This window comes from Cibotium barometz, chromosome 44 (assembly GCF_041138505.1).
Source record: "Cibotium barometz isolate CiBa-2024 chromosome 44, ASM4113850v1, whole genome shotgun sequence".
Lineage (NCBI taxonomy): Eukaryota > Viridiplantae > Streptophyta > Polypodiopsida > Cyatheales > Cibotiaceae > Cibotium > Cibotium barometz.
The window spans coordinates 19,177,417-19,198,211 of NC_141089.1; the positions used below are offsets into that span (position 1 = coordinate 19,177,417).

A 20,795-nucleotide genomic window follows, 5' to 3' on the forward strand; every position below is an offset into this window, starting at 1 on the left:
ATCCCGGCAGAGAAGCAACTCGAACAGAGATAAATCAGAGAATGTTGTAGTGAAAGCTTTTTCAGGCACTGGAGTAGAGGTTTCTAGAGCATCTCACTCTTCATCTTCCTCTTCTACCACTAGGTTGGCAAGATTTTGTTCCTGCTCTTTTGCTATCCACTTGTAGCAACTTTCTTCGGTGTGTCCAGCTTCTTGTAGAATGTGCACTTGATTGCTTTTCCCTTTGGTCTCCTTCATTTGGACATGTAGCCCCTCTCTATGTCATGACTCACAAAAGCTTGCTCTCGAAGTCAACGATCCTCAGGATAGCCACCATGTGTCCATATGGCATCTCTCTAGACACCCGAAGTGAAGATAGCACCTCCTTGTACCTTTCCATCACTTCCAAGCTGGCGAAGAGTATTGCTTAGTGTCATCATCATCAACATTGGCTTTTAAAACAGCTAGTTGTTGGAGGAACCGATGGAGCTAAGGTGCTCTTGCAATGTGTGATGTTCTTTCATTTTTAAACCATAATAATTTTTCTTGAGGAACACTTTTGAATTGTTGATCTTATTCTCGAACAGATTTTTGAGATTGTCCCATGCCTAATGGGCGGTTTTGTCAAAGTCGATGTTATGAATAAGATTGTTAGCAAGTCTTAGATCGATGTGAGCCAATGTTCGATCATTCTTCTCTGTCTAGACTCTCACAACAAGTGTTGTTGCACCTTCAGGCTTCTCTTATGTGTCATTGACAACACTCCCGACTCCGTCTTGCATGAGCAAGAGCCTGACTTTTGTCTACCACGTCGAGAAGTTTGTGCCAGAAAACGTTTCCAAAAAGATGTTGCTTCTATTGAGATCCATAGTGTTTCAAGGTATTGTGTCACCATTTGGCTGCCCAAGTGGCTCTCCCCTATTTCATGCCAAAGTACGGGAGCATAGTTGCAATGAAACATGTTTCATTCAGTTTGAATAAAACGAAATGTTTCATATGAATGAAACGCGTTTCATTTAACTCCTCCTGGGAATTGTACGATTTAAGCGTTTTTTTATCCAGAGCTCGTTTTTTGAAAAAATGCCTACTTGCACATGTGAAAATGTTTGAAGGAGATCTTGCTTTGCAAAAAACAACCCCTTCCAACTCCTTTCATTGTTCTCAGGTTCCGTGCCCACCATCTCTCAGGTTGGTTGTGCTGATTTGTACCTTTTTTTCTTCGATTTTGCAAAAAAAATAGAAATAATTTTTTTTTTGGAGGTTTTCATGCTATCTTGCCTTGCCTTTGTCAAGATGCCTCGCACTAGGGATGCCATGTGGGCCCATGTCACTCCTGCATTGAGATATGGTGGTTTAGGCACCCAAAAGTGGAAATGTAATTTTTGCAGGGTTTGCTTAGGAGGGTCCATATATATACCTAGATGAATCCAAGAACATGCCCAAATTCACCTTTTAGGAATGTGCATGTTATATACTCATGGTAGTCAACCCACAAGACTATATAACTATCAACTCCATTATGCATAGTATGGACTAGATACTATGACATTCCCACTAACATCATCAGTGCCCAATAGTGGGTGCATTTCACAGGTTTAACCGGGGAAAGCATTGGTGCATGCAAACTGGTGTGTAACTATTTGGCCCTCCTAGATCTTTTCGCATGATGGAACACATGTCCGAACACTCGACACGTTGATGAAAGTTGACACAAGGAAAAGCGGCAGTTTTGGTCAAAAAGCAGGGAAAAGCAAAAAAAAAAAGTCAAATTGAGTTGACCGCCAACCAAGGGCATCATTGGAAAGAGGAGATTGAGCCGGATCAAAAAGCTAAAAGCCGCTTTTTCCAAAATGCAAGGCCCTGAAGCTAGAAAAGCAAAATTCAAGAACTTTGATAAAAGATGAGTAATATTTCATTATTATTAAAAGACTAAAGCAAAAAGCATTACTTTTGGCTAAAAGGAAGTCCCCCCCTCAAGTATATAAGAAGCTTAAGTCTCTCGAGGACCATCAAGCATGTGGAGGCTTTCTTGAGCAAGGAAACCCTTGCCATCAAACTCATCTTCATCATCACCCTCTCCTTCCGCCACTTTGTGGGGATTCGCATCCATCGCTGCCGAACTGCTCGAACTCAGCCAGTTTTGTTGCCACTAATCAGCCCCTCGCCACCGATCTGCGCCATTGAACTGCCGTTGATCCGTCGGCCTGCGCCCAACAACCCAGCCGGTTGCGCCTCCCATCGTTGCTGCCTGCCCAACATCCACGCCGCTTGTTCCAGTAGCTACGCCGTTGTTCAGCCACTGCTCTGCGCTCGCTGCGTGCCCTTCCCAATCATCTGCTCCGCTTGTGTGGCTAGCATCGCCGCCAGCACCACCACCAGCGCCACTAGTGCCCCCCCTTGACATCCGGAAGAAATCTGGCAAGAAGCCCATATATCTGTCTCTCGGTATAAGAGCTCCACCGCCATCTGTGGAATTCATCTTGGTGTTCACTTTTTCAAGGAGCTTTTTGAGATTTTACTACAGCTTGGGCATTGAGTTTATTTCTCGACATCATCTAGACTTGGGATTTGATTTAGATTCTGGATATTGGTATTAGCCCAATGAGAGATTCTTGTGGGTCATCCCCGTGGTGTGCTCGACATCAGAGATCTTGTGCCTCGACATTGACTCCAACCCGGATTTCTACCTCGACATATTTGTTTGATTTTGTATTCACTGATTGTATTGGTCCTGGCTTGAAAAGCCTGTGGATTGTTCTTGAATAAATTCTTGAAAGGGATCGGGGCCTATTTCCCGCTCAGTGTGGTGTATTGTGGAAGTTCCCTAATCCCTTCTCTGTCTTCCCCCTCTCTCTATATCTTTATCTCTTGGATACGTGGTTGAATCTGTCACGGCACGCCCTGCTGGGCTTACAGGTGCCTGCAAACATCAAAGCCAAGCTACAAGAATAGAAAAGACAGCAATTGGTAGGACGCAGTTATGGGCCTCTGCTTGAGGATATTGAGGCTAGTGAGGATACATGTGATGCATCAAAGAGAACACGGTTGGTTTCAGAGGAAGATGCACAGAGCCAAGAAGGATTCGAGAGTGCTGGTAGTTCCACTCCCACAGCAACACGAAGCCCTTTGCCCACAGGACCTAGAGCAGCATTCAAGCAAGCATGCAAAAGCAAGCAATTAATGATGCAACTAGGGAACTCACTAGGCTTTTCATCCAATGCGCTTTGTCTTTTCACATTGTGCCCACCCCACAATGGAAAAGGGCCATGAGGGCGATCAACACCATTGGATGTGAGTGGGAGCGACTTCTATGAGACCTTGCACACTAAAGAGCTTAGAGGAGTCGGGCAATCCGATAGAGCCTCGCCAAGTCAGTGTCGATAAAATCGACATTGAGAAGATGAAAGATGTCCCAGAGATTCCTCAGGAGGAGCGCGACATACATACCATGTTGAATGATGGCACCTGCTCATGCCACACAAGCATCAATACCAGCATTATCAAGAGGTGCTAGTACCAATGCAACAATTGAGACAAGTGCGGCAGCTGAGCCAACATCGTCCTCTTCTGAGAGTGACGCTAAGTCAACCGAGGAGGCTACCGATGAGGACATCGAGGATGTTGAGGATTGAGTGCCCAGACTCTAGATTGATGACTCTAGTCTTTGGGGCTATCATGCTTCTCTAGTTTGTCATGCATCCATCAACACGCTTTACTTTGTCTATTTCAGCCTTCAATTTTCTTTTTTTGTATCAGCTTTGGATTCAGACTTTTTGTGATCACTTTGAGTGCTCAGTGGACTATGTCACTCTTGCCTGCAGGCTACTTTATACATCATTTCTTGAGTTTTGAGCAGTTGTTATTATTGATGATGGAATCCGGATCTTGATTCTTGATGTTGCCAGTTTATTTATGCCAATTGGTATGTTGGGTGCCCACTGTAACTAGGTCACCCACATTCTTTAGTTTTAACTTGTAAACATGTTTTAGATGCATGTTTAATATTGTTTTTTGGGCCTGTACCCCTCCCCCTTTGTATGAAACGTTTTTGAAACGTCTGTGATTTGAAAGAAACGTTTTTGAAATGCGTTTCATGAAACACCTAGCAACTATGTACGGGAGGTATGTCACCCGTACTGAGAACCCCTATAGGGAGGCCAAGCCTTGTGTCACCCATAGTGTGGCTAGACATGGAACCCACTACCAAGAATCCTAGTTTAGGCTTCCCACTGTGCTAGTTCCGTGCTCGGGAAGCCTTGCTATTTACAAGTTTCAGGATTGGGAGATATATCCGTTGCATAATGCATGTGTATGCATCTCTACTTGCTTCAAACTGATTCCGTGTGACTGCTTGCTATGACGTGTCCAGTTCATAGCCAAGGGACACCCACCTGTGAACCATGAGACTACCCTATATTTTGACATGGTTTGTGGTATGTAAATATGTGGTAAGTATTCATTTAAACCCTTGTTCCTTATTTTTTTCCTTGAAAAAAAAATTTCCAAATGCTTAAAAAAAATATAGAAACCTTGCTTAACGAAGATCCCAAATGCTCGCAATACTTCGCAACTTTCGTGTCCACTCAGTATTCTATATGGGGTTGTTGAGAGAACTAAAAAATCTAGGGAGGTAGACTGGTAGTGTACACTTGATTGGTAGGATGAGAGAATCTTGCTACATCACTTGGAGATCCCTGGTATAGGTAGGCTAGACAGTTAGATTCTCAAGTTATGTACGAGGGAGAAGATTTGGACATGGCCATTTTGATCTAGAGACGAGTCGCATTACCCATCCAGATTCTTTTTTGGAGACAATCGAGAGATCCAACTGGGAGAGACACCATGTTTTGGTTTCTCAAGCACTGTAGACTCCTCCCCTCCCAACCTTCCCTCACATTCAAGCTTGAAGCTCCATAGGTTGTGAGTGTAAAAAATAAAAACCGTATTTTATCGTACAGTATCCGAAAATTTCATATCGTACCAAAAATTCCCGTACGGTATCGTATTTTCGTACCGTGACAACTATGGTTATATAACCTTTCCTGTTCACATTCATTAAAGTCAGGCACCAACCATTGGCCACTGCCTGAGCCCAAGGGATGCAGGTTAGGGCAGCCCAACTTGTGGGCATCCTTTTAACCATGTAAACACACGTGTGTACACTAAAAAAGAGGTGCCCACCTTGGCTTGAGGTGGTTTGTGCCATGTGGCACACAAGGGTTGGACCCCTCCACCTCCTCTTGCCCACCATCCATGCACACGACTACCTCTCTCTCTCTCTCTATTTGGGTTGTCCATTATCTCCCACTCTATTTGGGTTCTACATTGATGAGGTGTTTGACAACATAGACAGACAGGGAGGTCCAAGAGCATTTTTGGCAAGAGTTTTGATACCCATTCTATCGTATATATAGATGACATTGTCCTCATTTATGACTCACCAGAGGGGTTGCAGAGACACTTGGATGCATTACACGCCTTTTGTGAGGATTGGGATCTCACTGTAAACCTTGGGAAGACCAAGGTTATGATCTTTAAAACCTCCCGACAATGGATAGTGTCACATGCACTCTGCACTAAGTGCATGGTGACAAGATGGCTCATCATCAGAAGTGCAGCATTTGTACAGTTTTAGAACCCAATAGGATGATAATTGTCGTACGCCGTGACCCCATTGTACATCCTCAGTCCAGGATAAGTCAGGCACGAGCTACGTAGGTCATTCCTCAGCCATAGCGGGTCAGTCAGTCAGTCAAGTCCCTTAACCCACTTGGAGAGAATCATTCATGCATGTAGAGTCAGTAGAAGCCTTAGGGTTTGCATCAGAAAGCACTCTGCATCTTGCATAATATGCATACATATGCCTGTGCATCATTTAGAACATCCCCAAAGCCTTAGGGAATTTACTGGGATTTATCTGGTATTTTTCCCATATTTATTAGTATTTATTTATCATTATTTGCATTATTGGGCATTTATAAATATTAAGTTTATTAAATGACCAACCTCCAGTTAGTATAAATAGGCTTGCCTAGAGCCTCTTTTGCTCATTCAGTCTTCATTGTGCTAAGAGCTCTCCTCTCTCTCTTGCTCTCAGCATAAGACTAATCCATGCCCTAGTGCCCATAAGCTTTCTTCTCCAGCCCTTGAGAACCATAGCTTCAGTCCAGCCCTAGGTGTTTGTCCTCAGCCTCTAATCAGCCCAGATTCAGCATCAGTTCATGCCCATAGTTCAGCCCATAGTACAGTAGAGTTCTACGCCAGATTTCAGCCTGTTTTCTCCTGCGTTTTCTGATTCAGCAGGGCAGCAGTGCTGCGTTTCTGTCCAGCAGCTCCAAATACCTGTGTTTTGCAGTCCAGCAGCCCTACAGGTCTGCGTTTCAGTCCATCAACACCCCTAGACACCTGCGTTTCTGTCCACAGCAGAATCCAGCCTTGAAGCAACAGTTTACAACAGTTTCCAGCATTGAAACAGTTGTTTGCATCAGTGTCCAGCCTTCTCTGCATCATCAGCACACTCAGCAGTCATCTGGTGAAGGTAACTCAGCATTCATATGTGTTTTCAGCATTCTAACAGTGTAGAACAGTCCACCTTCTTCTTCTTTGAGCCTCAGGTGTGCAGCCCTTCCTCATGCCCTTGGGAGGAGTGCATAGGCTCGAGATCAAGTCATTGAGGTGTTTCTACAGCAGTGTACAGATCAGCCCTACTCCGATCCTCCGAGATCTTGCGTTTGGCTTATCTACAGTCCAAAGTCATTCTCTCTAAAGTAATAAAGCAAATACTATCTCGTTATCGGGATAGGGGGTCCTTCAGTGGGTAATTCGGGACCCAATCTGGTGTGCAGTGTTCATATCTCTCTCTCAACTCTTTAAAGTTTGAAGTAAATGAAATGGATTGCTAAACTCACGAAACTCAGGATACAGAAGACGGTGTGAGCATATTGTGTGACAGGATCAACCAATACAAAGACTTCCGCTGCATATCACATTGGTATCAGATTCAGATAGTCCACACACACCGTATCCTAGCGTGGGGGCATCCTCGGATGGTTAGATTGCGTTCTGGCACGACCACCGACTTCAGCATCATGTCTACAGGAGAGAGTACTCATCAGCCGGAAGACGTCTCCCCCGAAGGAGACCTTGCTCTTCCGCCTACAGCAGACACCATAGCTCTTCTTAGAGCTCAGAACCAGCTACTCATGGAGCGTCTCCAACTCTTGGAGGCAGCAGCAGCACGTCCTTCTACACCTCCAGCAGCACCCGACTACATCTCCCTCTTCTTTCAGATGGAACAACAAAGGAGAGAGGACGAGGCCCGAAGGAGAAGAGAAAAAGAAGAAAGACGGGACTATGAGGAAGCCCAACGCAGGATCGACGAAGACCGGCGTCAGGCTGAACTCGCCGCTCGGGAACACCAACGTGAGCTTGATCGAGAACGTATGTTACTCGAACACCAACGGGAAAAGGAGGCCATACACTTGAGGTATCAGCAGCTCTCCTCAGTCTCCCCAGTCATAGGTGTCACCAGCCAGCATCCCGCAGCAGCAACCACCATCATTCGCAGTCAACCGAATTTCAGCAAGTATGATGGTAAGTGTGATCATTCTTCAGTTAATCAATTTGTTCATCAATTTAATGCTCATTTTCCATTAGCTAGGATCACAGACCCACAAGACAAAGTCCACTTAGCGGCTCCCCATCTCACTGGTGAGGCAGTCACTTGGTGGCAGCATTGGTCTAGTATTCATACTGACCAGGCCACAGGTGTCACAGCCTTTGACTGGGACATCTTTGTCCATGACCTGAAGACCAGATTTCTCCCGCCCCAGTACATGACCGGTCTGAAAGATGAGTTCTATGGACTCAGACAGAACGGTTCCCCAGTGCTTCAGTTTTCCGGTAAGGTTATTACTTTAGCACAGCAGTTAGGGTTATCTGAGCAGGCCAAGATGGAGCAATTCATTCGTGGATTGGACTCCAACATTCGGTTCACAGTTCGTAACTTTGAACCAAGTACATATGACCGGGCTCTGACTCTCGCTCAGAATGAAGAAATGAAGCTCAACGGGGGCAAGCCCAAGCAGACATCTCAGTCCAGTACCAAACCCCAGCAGCAGCAATCAGCTGCACAGTCAGGGAAAGGTAACGCATCTTCTAAAGATGCTAAGAAGGACAGCAGTAATAGCTCCAGTTCAGGGGATAAGGAACCTAAGAAAACCCCTGATGAAAAGGCTAAAGCAGGCATTACTGGAGGTTATCTTCCTCCAGAGGAGCAAAAGAAGTACCAGTCAGAAAATAGATGTTTTTTCTGTCATATTATAGGGCATGGTAAGAAGGATTGCCACAAATGGCAAGCGGCACAAGCTGCCAAAGCTCCTTCTGCCACAGTTGCCACAGCCTCCCCAGCTCCTCCAGCCCCGCCTACTACCTCAAATGCAGTTCAACTTTTACCTTCCATGCATCCTATACCATCCGTGGTATTTGATGCTAAGCAGGAGGGTGAGAGCGATGCTGCTCAGAAGAGCCTTATCCGAGCTTATGGCTCTGCCCAGGGCCGACAGTTTGTAGTCCTTTTCGATATGGGTAGTTCTGAAGACGCCATCTCTCCCCAGTTGGCTAATAAATTGAACTGCACTTTAGTCCCATATCATCTGGATGTGGACGGGTTTACACCTGGTCTTCGCACCCACATTTCCCAGAAGGCACAGCAGTTTGCCTTTGATGTTCAGAAGGCCTCATTCCAACGAGATTTCATCGTCTCCCCTCTGTTAGGGTGTGACATGATTTTAGGAATTCAGTGGTTCCGTCAGTATGAGCCTATTCCCGATTGGGGGCAGGACACTTTTACTATTTGTAAAGGTTTTCCTGAGCCTGTCATGATTCGTGGGGATAGAAGCATTCTTGGCATCCCATTGATTTCGCATCTCCAGGCCCGACGAGCTATCGGCAAGGGAGCAGAAGGAGCACTCCTTTATGTTCGTGCTCAAACAACCCCTCCCTCATTAGTAGCATCCCTTACATCTTCAGTCCCTCAGTTAGCAGACCTCCTATCCAGACACCAGGACATTATGCTTAGGGACGATCTCCCACCCAGTCTCCCACCCTCTCGCCTTGAGGACCATCACATTGATTTGGTCCCTGGATCAGACCCTCCTAGCAGGTTTTCCTATCGTCTTTCCAAGACTTTAGAGGGCGAGTTGGAAAAGCAGTTATCTGAGCTTCTCCGAGCCGGATTCATTCGGCCTTCTTCCTCCCCATTTGCTGCACCTATCCTATTTGTCCAAAAGAAGGACAAGTCTGCACGCCTTTGTGTAGACTACAGGGCATTAAACAAACTCACTATCAAGAACAAGTTTCCTATGCCCAGGATAGAGTACATTTTGGAGCGTTTAGACGGTGCTAAATTTTTCACTAAGATCGACCTCAAGAGTGGTTACCATCAGGTCCGCATTTTTGAAGCTGACATTCCAAAAACAGCTTTCAGGACAGAGCGTGGTCACTACGAGTTCGTAGTCATGCCTTTTGGGCTTACAAATGCACCCGCAACGTTCAATAAGATGATGTCTAGGATTTTCGCAGTCCACATTGGGAAGTGTGTTTTCATATTCCTTGATGACATACTAGTCTTCTCAGCCACTGCGAAGCAGCATGAGAAAGATGTGGAGAAAGTCTTGCAACTTTTGCGAGATAATCAGCTCTACATAAACGCCAAAAAGTCTATCTTTGGTGTTAAGGAAGTTCAGTATTTGGGCTACATCATCGGTTCCGATGGGATTAGACTGGACCCCTCAAAGGTTCAAGAGATCTTAGATTGGGATATTCCTAAGACCGCCCAAGAAATCCGTTCATTCGTAGGTCTTTGTCAGGCCTATAGTACCCACTCCAACACACTCTTCTTTGGGTAACTTGTCTTCATATTTGCATTTGCATTGGATTATCTAGCTAGAAAGCCCTTGGAATCTTGTACACGTATTAAAATACTCCAAAAATATACTTCAGTATTGAAGAAGGGGGGGGGGGGGGAAGGGGGGGGGGGGGGCGCTATTTCTTTTGGCCAAGTACGCGCAAGGATATTGAGGCATACGTACGTGCGCGTGTTATATGCACAAGGTCAAGTTTGACAAGCAAAAGGCTCCATGTTTGTTTCAGCCATTGCCTGCTTCCTTGCAACCATGGGAAAGTATTGCAATGGACTTTATCATGGATTTGCCTCCTACTCAGCAAGGCAATGATGCAATTTGGACCATTGTTGATAGGTTTGGCAAGCTGGCACACTTCTTGCTCGTCAGAAAGACCATTAAGCCTAAGCATATGGTCAAGATATTTGTGGCAAAAGTGTCCAAACACCATGGTATGCCTAAGTCCATTGTGGGGGATAGAGATCCCACGACTACGAGCCACTTTTGGAAAGCTTTGTTTGACAATATGGGCACTAAGGTGGATATTTCGTCAGCTTATCATTCCCAAAATGGATGGGTAAAGTGAGGCTCCAAATTCAGTTGTATTGGATCTCCTCCAATGCTATGTTGCAGATCAGAAAACAGCTTGGGAGAAGTATCTACTGCTAGTAGAGTTTGCATATAACAACACATTGCATGCCTCCACCGGAAAGGCCTTGTTTGAGATGCAAAGTGATATTGCCACCCATCCTACGCACTAAGGATGAGATCTTTGTAGCGCATTGGACCCCTCCACCTCCTGCCCACCATCCATGCACATGACTGCCTCTCTCTCTCTCATTCACTCTATCGAGGCTAGCACATCTCTCCCTGTTGTTCATCTACAAGTTGACTATCATTCAGGCCGCCTTCATGCTGGCGTACAACTACTAACTGTTGTACTGTACCTGCAGTACCCAACTGCTGTACTGTACTACTACAACCTGTACTGTACCTGCTATACTTGTTGGAAACCCTACTGTATGGCCTACTGTATCTCCTGTCCAGTTCACTGTACTGCTATACTTGCTGGAAACCCTACTGTATGGCCTATTGTACCTGCTGTACAGTCCACTGTACCAGTTGTACTTCCTGGAAACCCTACTGTACCTGCTGGATAGTCCACTGTACCGATTGTACTTGCTGGAAGCCCCACTGTACCTGTTGTTCTTGCTGTACCTTCTGTGCTTACAGCAATACTTGCTGACCAGTTGCATTGTACTAGGCTCTAGCCGTACTATCTGTACCTCTTGTACCGGCTGTACATCTTCTTGTACCTGCTGAATATCACACTACATCCACTGTACCGGATGTATTTGCTGTGAACGCGGCTCTGCATGTGCCTGTTTGAGTACTTGCTATTGGAAACCACCTGCTCGTGTACTTGTACCTCTTCGTGTGTTGGCACCAAGGAGGCTTGAGTCACGGTCTCTGTGAGGGTGTGAGCCAAGCTCTAGTATGAGAGCTCATGTTCGTGTGTGGTCTCGGAACGTCAGTTTCGCGTTCGTTCCTCTCCAGGTGTATGAGACTGGTGGCCAAGTTATTTTGACTCTTTCGATGAGTCCGGCTTCGACAATCTACTCTTGTCTTCATATTTGCATTTGCATTGGAGTCTCTAGCTAGAAATCCCTTGGAATCTTGTACACATTTAAATACTCCAATAATATACTTCAGGATTGAGGCAGAGGTCGGAAAGTTCGTAGCCCCAGTGGTTGTGTACTGTGTAGTGCTTTCCTTTGCAGTTTGTCTTGTGTAGTGATGTATCTTTCAGTTATCTTGTGCATTGATGGTAGTACATTTTAAGTGTTGACGAGCGTTTTGTTCACGAGACGGTGCCCAAGGACGTTCACACCTAGCCGGTGTAGTTACATATCGACCTGTAATGGTTTGATACGCAACCTTCGGAGCAGAAAAGGAATAACTCAAGAGAACAAAGGTGCAGGCAGAGTGTGCACATGAATGAAGAGAGAGCTAGGTTAACGTTGAGCAACACCAATGGCAACATTAAGGGAGACTGTGTAGGAGTTGGCTGCGAAGAGGAGCAGCAGCTCAGCTCAGAGCATTAGGCACAGGAGAGGTTGGGCGGAGCAGGCCAAGTAAAGTGGAGCTGAGGGATGACTAGGCAGAATAAGCGCAGCTGGCAATCAGGCGGAGCAGCAATGGCGGCGGTTCTCTGAGCAGTCGCACTCCGATGGGCTGGGTGGAGGTGGTGCGCCCAGCACTAGCGCCTTCCGGAAATGGCCGCGAAATTGGGAGCAAATCGGCAGCAGCTGGCTTTGGGAGACGACAATGCTTTACAGTGGCAGCAAAAATATGAACCTGTTCTGAATCCTGATACCATTTGTGGGACTTAGGGTTAGCAGACCAGCGACTACTGAGGATGATGGACCTCCATGGTGTATGTGCAGAAGAGAGAGGGAGTGTGAGGTAACAAACTGAAAGCTGATGATTGCCCAGTACAATGTAATGCTTGTACTGATTGATATGAAGTTCACACGGTACAATGCTTTTATAGGCTGAATGCCTTACCTTTCTCAACACTCTATTCATGGGGCAATGACACACGGCTAAACTAATGACATCAATGCTTACACACACAAACACTCTAGTGGCTATAAGAGGAGGTTTACATGCATGTACTCACTCATATAAGTGAGTGTTCTCACACACATACAAGGGTTGTTTTCACTCACACATAAAGAGGGGTACACGTAGATGATGGATACACACACAAAGACTCCGAAATACCCAACAAATGTCAACCTTTAAATCCACCCTACACGTCTGCAAAAGTCTCCAAACTGCCACTTCCTTGACTACAGGCATCACTTGAAGTGATCTGGAATCATCCCAATTCACTACTCCCATGAGACAAGGTCTTCCGAGTGACCTTGTCTAGAAAAAACTTCAACCCTTTGACCCTTCATCATCTTCTAGAACTTGAAACCCCTTCCACAGTTCTGGTGTTCCCCTCCTTTCAACTCTCTTCTATGCTCATGTTGTTGCATGGTGCAAGGAGAGTCTACTCTACTTGCAAGACCTCTTCCAACATAGGCCAACTCTTCTTGAAATGGTCCACTTTATTGGGATCAATGTTGCATAGAAACGTGTTTCGTACAGGTTTGAAACGTTTCATCCTGTACGAAACACGTTTTTTATTCATCATGCATATTTTAATACCCTACAACCCGTCGCATCAAATCGTTTCGTACGGTGTACCTTTTCTGTTCGTGTTTCCCGGTGGCAGCCGGCTGTATGTTTTCGCCATTTTGTGTGCCAGCTTTTCATCGCCCGTGTCAGCGACTCAACCCGCCTGCTCCTTGGTGTCCTTGGGCCTTGTGGAGGTCTTCTAAAGGGGTAATGTCATGTTTTGCTTTATGTTGGTTTTCTCTGCACAACTCACAAAGCAGCACGCTTTTTTCTCTTCCATCAATATTTATGTTGGTGGAGGTCTTCTAAAGGGGTAATGTCATGTTTTGCTTTATGTTGGTTTTCTCTGCACAACTCAGCACGCTTTTTTCTCTTCCATCAATATTTATGGCATATCTTCCTCCCCTTGCTCTATTGAGGCCTAAGGCTATCTACCTTCTCTTCCCCTTGTTCTATTGTTGGCCAAGATGACAGTTAAAATCATGAATCATATAATGAGATTACTTTATGTTATGTGTCGCACTTGCAGGGCCAACAATCTGCATTTATCCCCGCCTTGTAGGATGCCTCGAACAGGTGATTCTCTTTGGAACAATGTCACCTTCGAGTCTAGATATGGTGGCTCGGGCTCCGGAAAGTGGAAATGCAACTTTTGTGTTGATAAGCACCATGGCAGTGTCACCAGGCTGAAGGCACATTTGTCACAAACAAAGGGTTTGGGCATCGGGCCATGTAAGCATGTGCCACAAGAAATCTATGATAGCCTAAAGGCTTGGAAGGCCATGCAGCTAGGTATCCCCCTTGAGGATATCCCCAATCTGGGAGAGCCTGAAGCACGTCAAAGTGTCTCCAAGAGGACTCGCAGTATCAGAGAGGAAGATACCAGTGGTGAGGTTGCAGGTGGTGTTGTAGGTGGTTCTAGCTCGGCACCTCGAGCCAAAAGAACTAGTCTTCCAGTGTCCAAGAAAGGACATGTGCAGGCAGGGATGCAGAAGGTTGCCATGAAAGAGGCAACGAGGGAGTTGATGAAGTTGTTTATTCAATGTGGATTATCCTTCCACATTGTTAGGACTCCTCGATGAAAGAAGGCAATGAGAGCTATCTCCCGCATTGGGTGTGTGGGATGGCCCCTCCTACGAAACATTGCGCACTACTGAGCTTCGCAAGGAACAACTGGCTGTGGAGATGGAGATGGAGCCTCTCAAGGCCACTTGGGCAAAGTATGGTTGTACTTTGCTTTGTGATGGATGGACAAATGTGCGGAAGAGAAATGTGTACAACATTCTTGTGTCCTCCTACAAAGGCACAATGTTCATTTGTGCCATAGATGCATCGGTGCCAGGGACAGTGGTTATAGGGGAGTTCATTATGTCCCACATGCACCAGGCAATGAATGAAATTAGGCCTGATAACATTGTGCAGGTGATCACGGACAATGGGTCCAATTGTGTATCCATGGGCAGGATGTTAGAGGAGGAGTTCCCCAAGATTGTGCGGACACCTTGTGCAGCACACAGCCTTGACTTGATGATTGAGGATGTGGGGAAGCTTGATTGGGTGAGCCATGTATTTTCAACTGCATCTACCATGGTGAACTTTGTCACAAAGAGGCCAAAGGTTTTGAGCATGTACAGAGCCAATAGTGATCTTGAGCTTCTAAAGCCCTCCTAAAACTCGGTTTGCATATATGTTTATTGTGGTGGAGAGACTAGTGAGAGTGCGACATGGCTTATTACGCACTGTTGTGTGTCGTGAATGGACAACATGGGAGGACAAGGATGAGCCCAATTCTATAGCATTCTCTCGTGTGGTCATGAGAGATACTTGGTGGTAGGATGCAGAGGGACTTGTGAAGGCACTTCAGCCCATGTATAGTGTCCTTCGGCTCACAGACATGGAGGGAAGTACCATTGGGCTGCTTTATGAGTTCATGGACAGAATTGGTGAAGCTCTCAATGATTGCACTACCTTGTCGCGTGATAGGTGCTCACCCTTGGGCTTTAACTTTAGTCTTTGAGTCTTCCTATAAGTTATTTTATAAATCTTGATCTCTTATGTATGTCACATGTAGAGTTCAAGATATTAAGGAGATCTGGAATCGGCGTTGGGATTGGTTTCATAGGCCAATCCATGCTGTTGCTCACATTTTGCATCCCCTTTGGAGGAATGAGGAGCAATACCTCAATGAGGAGCTAGATTCAGGATGGACCGAGTACATTACTAAGTTGGTGGGACTGGGAGGTGATATACAGCTTATGAGAAAGCTCAAGGATGAGCTTCTCATTTACCGCAGCGGTAGCCATATGTTTGGGCGAGCTACTGCATTTCTCAGGGAGACACAGTTGGAACAGTGTCTTGGTGGGAGAAATACGGTATTGGGACACCCAACTTGGTAAGGTTCTTGAATCTTGAATCTTGTATCTTTGTCTCCTATTCTTTCAAAATCTACATTCAAATACTACTCTCTTTTTGACTCTAACTTAACATTCTTTTTTGTACAATGTAGAGACAGATTGCATTGAGAGTTCTCTCCCAGGATTGCAGTTCAAGGCCTTGTGAGAGGAACTGGAGTACATGGGCTCTTTTTCACACGAAAAAGAGAAAGACTCTCCATAGCACAATTGGAGAGGCTCGTCTTTTGTCATTGCAATCTCCGATTGCTAGAGCAAAAGGGTCATCCCATTGAGCCTCGCCAAGTGAATCCAGATAAGATTGATATCATGAAGTGCAAGGAGATTCCCAACATTCTTCAGAAGGAGAGAGATATCTATTCTATGCTCTATGAGGAGATCATGGCTCCGGCTCGCACTACACGATCTTCTCGAGAGGCTAGTACTAGTGGTGCACCCGCACCTCTAGAGGATGAGGCATTTGAGGACTCAACTACCGGCAATGCCCCTGAGAGTGAGGTTGCAGAGGCAGAAGATGCAGATGAGGATGAGCATGAGCATGAGGATGAGGATGAGGATAGCAGCTAGCAGCTGCCAGCATCATTTTATTTGGACATGTTATTTAGTTTGAACTTTGGACATGTTATTTATTTTGATCTTGGATTTTGAGTCATGACTCTCATCACCCACGTGGTGATCCTTTTGATTTCTGTTTAGTCATCACCCACGTGATTTGTGATATCATCATATCTTACATGTATTTTGTTTTTATTGAAATGAATTCAATGTGGTCTCTTATAAGTTATGTCAACAGTTTTTTCTTTTGTATATTTCAAGTTAAAAATATACATGCTTTTTCTATTTTGTATGAAACCTTTTTGTGCCCGTTTCTTACCTTTTATGAAATGTTTCAAAACGTATAAAACCCGTTTCATACCTGCCGTTTCAGAAACGCCTAGCAACACTGATTGGGATGATGCATGGACATACTCACCCGTAAGCAGACAATGACGGGTAATCCTGTTCTGAGATCTCCCTATCAGAAACCTTGTCGCAAGAGGTACCTATGAGAAATCTTGTCATGCGCAAGAATCCTGTCATATGAGAAACCTTGTCGCAAGAGGTACCTATGAGAAATCTTGTCATGTGCAAGAATCCTGTCATATGAGAAACCTTGTCCAAGGAGGTACCTATGAGAAATCTTGTTATGAGCAAGAATCTTACCTTGGCACTGTAAACAGAGGTGGTCTTGCATCGCAACAAAACTCCTCTCAACTCAATGTTGTCAATGATTGGCTCCTGCTACACAATGAATCTGGCCTGTGCAGATTGTTTCTGATGGCAACACCAGAAGGTCGGCTGCTCCAGTGTACTGTCGTGTATCATAATCACCTGCCCAGTCGGAATCAGAGAATGCCTGCAGTTCTAAATCGCCCCCCTTGGTTTGAGAGAATCCTCCAGAGTAGTTAGAGCCTCGGTCTCTTCTTGCAGACTTTGCATCCAAAACCCTCATAAGTCGGTTGGGCATGGGGGGTGTCCCCCTATCAATGGGAACTAGAGAAACATGAAGAAAAGCTGAATACGACAACAGAAGCAGAAGGCACTAAGGCAAGAATGCAGCAGCCACAAGAAGGAAAACTAAAAGAATGAGGACTGGAATGGGTGAGATAGCCCAAATAAATCGCATGAGGAGGCAGGAAAATTGCATGAGAAGGCAGGAAAGGCAAAGAAAGGGGGAGTATATTGATGGCAGCTAAGGAAGACAGCAGGATGCAATGGTGGGCAGCCTGCAGCCTATAAAGAGCATCGAAAAGCTGGCAAGGCGGGCAACAAAGTAGGCAGCAAACAAGATAAGTATTTCTGAATCTTGTAGCTATTATTCTTGCTGAAAGAGCAATTGATATAGAAGATGTAAGGCCACTCACTTACAACATATTAAACAAAATTAAAAAACCTAACTTACTTTGGGTGAAACCAGGTCTGTTTTGTTAAAAATTACAGTAAAAGGAATCCCAGTAGATTCTGCCTCGACTAGAAATCTGCTCAAAGACATTGGTTCCGGCCGCGGTCGATCCAGAGAAGACAGCACAAGAAGCTGGTCCACATTTGACACAGGTGGATCCGAAATCTCACTCTCCCTGTCAAAAACTTGTTCAATCATTCCCCGGCCATCAATCCAGTCAACTCCAGAAACCAGCACTTTGTCACCCACCATGACCTTTTTCTTGATCTTCTTCAAGAGTGCCCGCACAACACACAAAAGCTCCATTCCAACCTTCCCCTCTCCATCCGAAGCTTCAGAATCAACCGAAATCATACCATCAGCCTTCTTCACTTCTGAACTGCACTCTCCCACGTTTGTACCCACCACATGGTCATTATCAGGTAGACCTTCTCCCTTGTGCACACATAAATGCAATGCTTGTTTGACACTCTCTGACTCTTGTTCTTTCACAGTTCCTTTGTTTGCTGCGAAGCCACTTCCTCCTGCCCCTGCAAAATTAAAGTAGAAGTTCCAGATTGACCATCAAAAGCTCAAATTCATGCATATGCACAAGTTGATGCAGAATTAGTGGCAATTCCACCTACAGCATTCAAATGTTTCAAGAGATGAACAACCAGCAGTAGAACTTATTGCAAGCCTTTATCCTCTCAATTCACTTGCATTGTACATAACCAACACTGCTCCATATCAACCACATGGCTCACAGAAGTGTTTTGTCTCAAATTGTTCAAAGCATACGGCGTGCTTATTTGTATGTTTCAGGGGTCCATGGTTGTCAGGCTGCTTTTCCACGATGTTGGGCGGCTACATCAAAATGCACTTATGGGCGAAACATGCATGTGTCATGCAATCCCAGTAATTACCTAGCAATGGCTTATCTCAGCAGGAGTCACCGCCTCGCATTTGCTTATCTCAACTGTTATGTGGCGTGAACTGTGTGAAATTTGTGGGTTAGAAGTATTTACCTGGCTTGTGGACAGTGACCCTCATGAAGTTGGCTTGTGCAGAAACAATCTGCCCAATGGCTTGATCAGACTTGAGGTGTATATGCTCTTCATCAAGCTTCTCAAAGACCTGCTGGGGAACTGGGGGTTCCAAGCTTAGGGGAGCCTTTGTCTTTGCAAAATCTCGTGGTTTCTTTCTGGTTAAATCCTTTACTCGGGAGGCCTTGGCATTGTCTGGGCGTTTTACTGCGCATATCTCCAATTCAGGTCTCCATTGAGGTGTACCTGATGTGAACTTGGGCACAAAACACTCATTGTGGAGCTTGCTAGCTCGCGATGGAATTAGGGTTTTAGAAACAAAAGAGAGGCCATGGCAATCCTGCTTTAGTGATGCACATGTGCTTTGGTTCTCCATTTGAGCTTTCCCTTGGCCACTCCCTGCCCTAAAAGAGATGGGTGGAATGGAGAGCTCACAGAGGCTTTCGCCAGCTCTTTGCAGCATGTAGCCTCGACACGACTCGTCAGGCATCCAGCCTCTGCCCGCGCCGCCCCTTAGAAGATAAGCCATGTAAAATAAGCATGAGCTTGACTTGTTCACACATGCCTAGCCTAGCTTACACATGTCCATGTGACTCCCCCCTTCCAAACTCTCCTTCCTTCCTAACGAATTAATTAATAGCTAACATTTGACATTGCACCCTTTCAAAGCATGGCTAAGAAAGCAAGTTTACTCCACATGGCACTCACAAGGACACATCAATCCACATGAGCTAACTAGCAATCAACTAGGAATCGATTGGCAAAAGCTAGTATCCTATGCATCTGCAATTAGATAGTGCCACAGACAAAAGCAATGCCTGATGAGCCAAGGCTTTAACATGGCATCCGCTCAAGGTAGCTGCGGTGCAACCTTTACCAAGCAACAAACATGCATACCAAGCTTTACTTTATATACGTATGTTATAACCTTAGCATGGATCGGCCTAAGAAAAATGGTTAGTACTAAAAGGATCGTGCAAGGTGTAACATGGGTTAATAAATGGGCATTTAAGAGCCAATTATAATTGTATAAAAAGCAAGGCTATCAATATGGATGAGGCCTATACAAGTGATGACAAGTGTGCACATAAGTAAGTAATGTAATATGTCTTCTCTGGGTTTGGATATAGTCTTAGCCCATGAGGCAAATATCAGTAAACCACCATGGTGGTGTTTGGGGAATGTGATCGCATGTCATTCATAGGCAAGGCGGTCATCTGTCTAAAAGCCTTGCATTTTAGTGTATTCATCCATCCTTATCTCTTCTTTATTTTGGGGGTGGTCGAGACCTATCGAACTCATGGTTGGGTTGGTGAGTATCAATTGATTGCCTTGTGTTGTTTGTGCAAAAGTGTTCTTGTTGTGTTTGGTGCTCTAGATGCATTTTTGTCCTAGATGATTCACAAGAACATGGAAAGTATCAAAAGGAAAGCTATGGCTTGTATGATGATGGTTCTTGCATAATGATGATTGGTATGTGTGTTGTTACTTCTGCAATCATGTCAAGGGGGGAGTGACCTACAAGCCAAACCCTTAAAGGCGACCTAAGGCACCCATGAAAACCTTTTAACATATGAGGTTAGCCCAAACATTGAATCCCTTTTAGGATATGATAGAAACAAACAACTTGAGAGAAGAGAATGAGGGTGGAGAAAGAAACCCATGAAAACTTTGAACATAAATTGGCCAAACATCAAATCCCTTTTAGGATATGAGGGTGCACCTCTTTTGTCACAAGTTCCTTTTTTGATTGGTTGGGGAAGTAAGGGTGTATCTCTATGGCACACACAAAATCCCTCACATTGGTGGAAATAGCATCGAAGCATGTTTGGCTTTGTCCATCAATTTTGCTCAAGAGAGGATGCCCAATTTATGCAATGCCAATTTTTTGGGGTTTCTCTAAACTAAGGTTCAATACCTTTAGTCTAGCAATAAATAAATAAATAATCTCTCGAGTGCATACCTCAAAGGGCCACAAAGCATATTGCTAGCTTTGTTTTGCAGCCATGCTTGGTCTTTACAGGGAAGTTTTGTTAGCATGAGTGGCTATGAGCAAGCAAAAGATTTTAGTGAGCTAGTGTACAAACTACAAAACTAGTGGTAAGACTTAATCTTCGAGGCATGCACAACCCATTCATGATTGTTTGCCTATCACCTTATCATAGCACCTTTTGGATGATGGTGTACAATCCTCAACCAAATTGGATGTTGTTGTATTGAATTGTGAGGGCCAATGAAATTATGTAATGTATACTTTATCTAAAACCTTAATCTAAACTCGTGTCTTAAAAATAGCCTTCTCCCACTCTACAACATCTATGTTTTGTAACCAATTTGGTCGCGTTAG

At 45.0% G+C, this 20,795-nt stretch overlaps 1 protein-coding gene across 1 annotated transcript in view; it reads right to left on the reverse strand.

The window, feature by feature from the left end:
- Positions 1 to 18,992, reverse strand: part of LOC147613035 (small ribosomal subunit biogenesis GTPase RsgA 1, mitochondrial-like) — a 39,255-nt gene extending 20,263 nt beyond the window's left edge. The window contains exons 1-2 of the mRNA XM_086782333.1: positions 18,431 to 18,992; positions 17,424 to 17,953 (exon numbers count right to left, since the gene is read on the reverse strand). Coding sequence (XP_086638459.1) covers positions 17,424 to 17,953; positions 18,431 to 18,977 — 1,077 coding nt within the window. The 5' untranslated portion in view covers positions 18,978 to 18,992. The remainder of the gene's footprint in view (positions 1 to 17,423; positions 17,954 to 18,430) is intronic.
- Between the last annotated feature and the right edge of the window lie 1,803 nt (positions 18,993 to 20,795).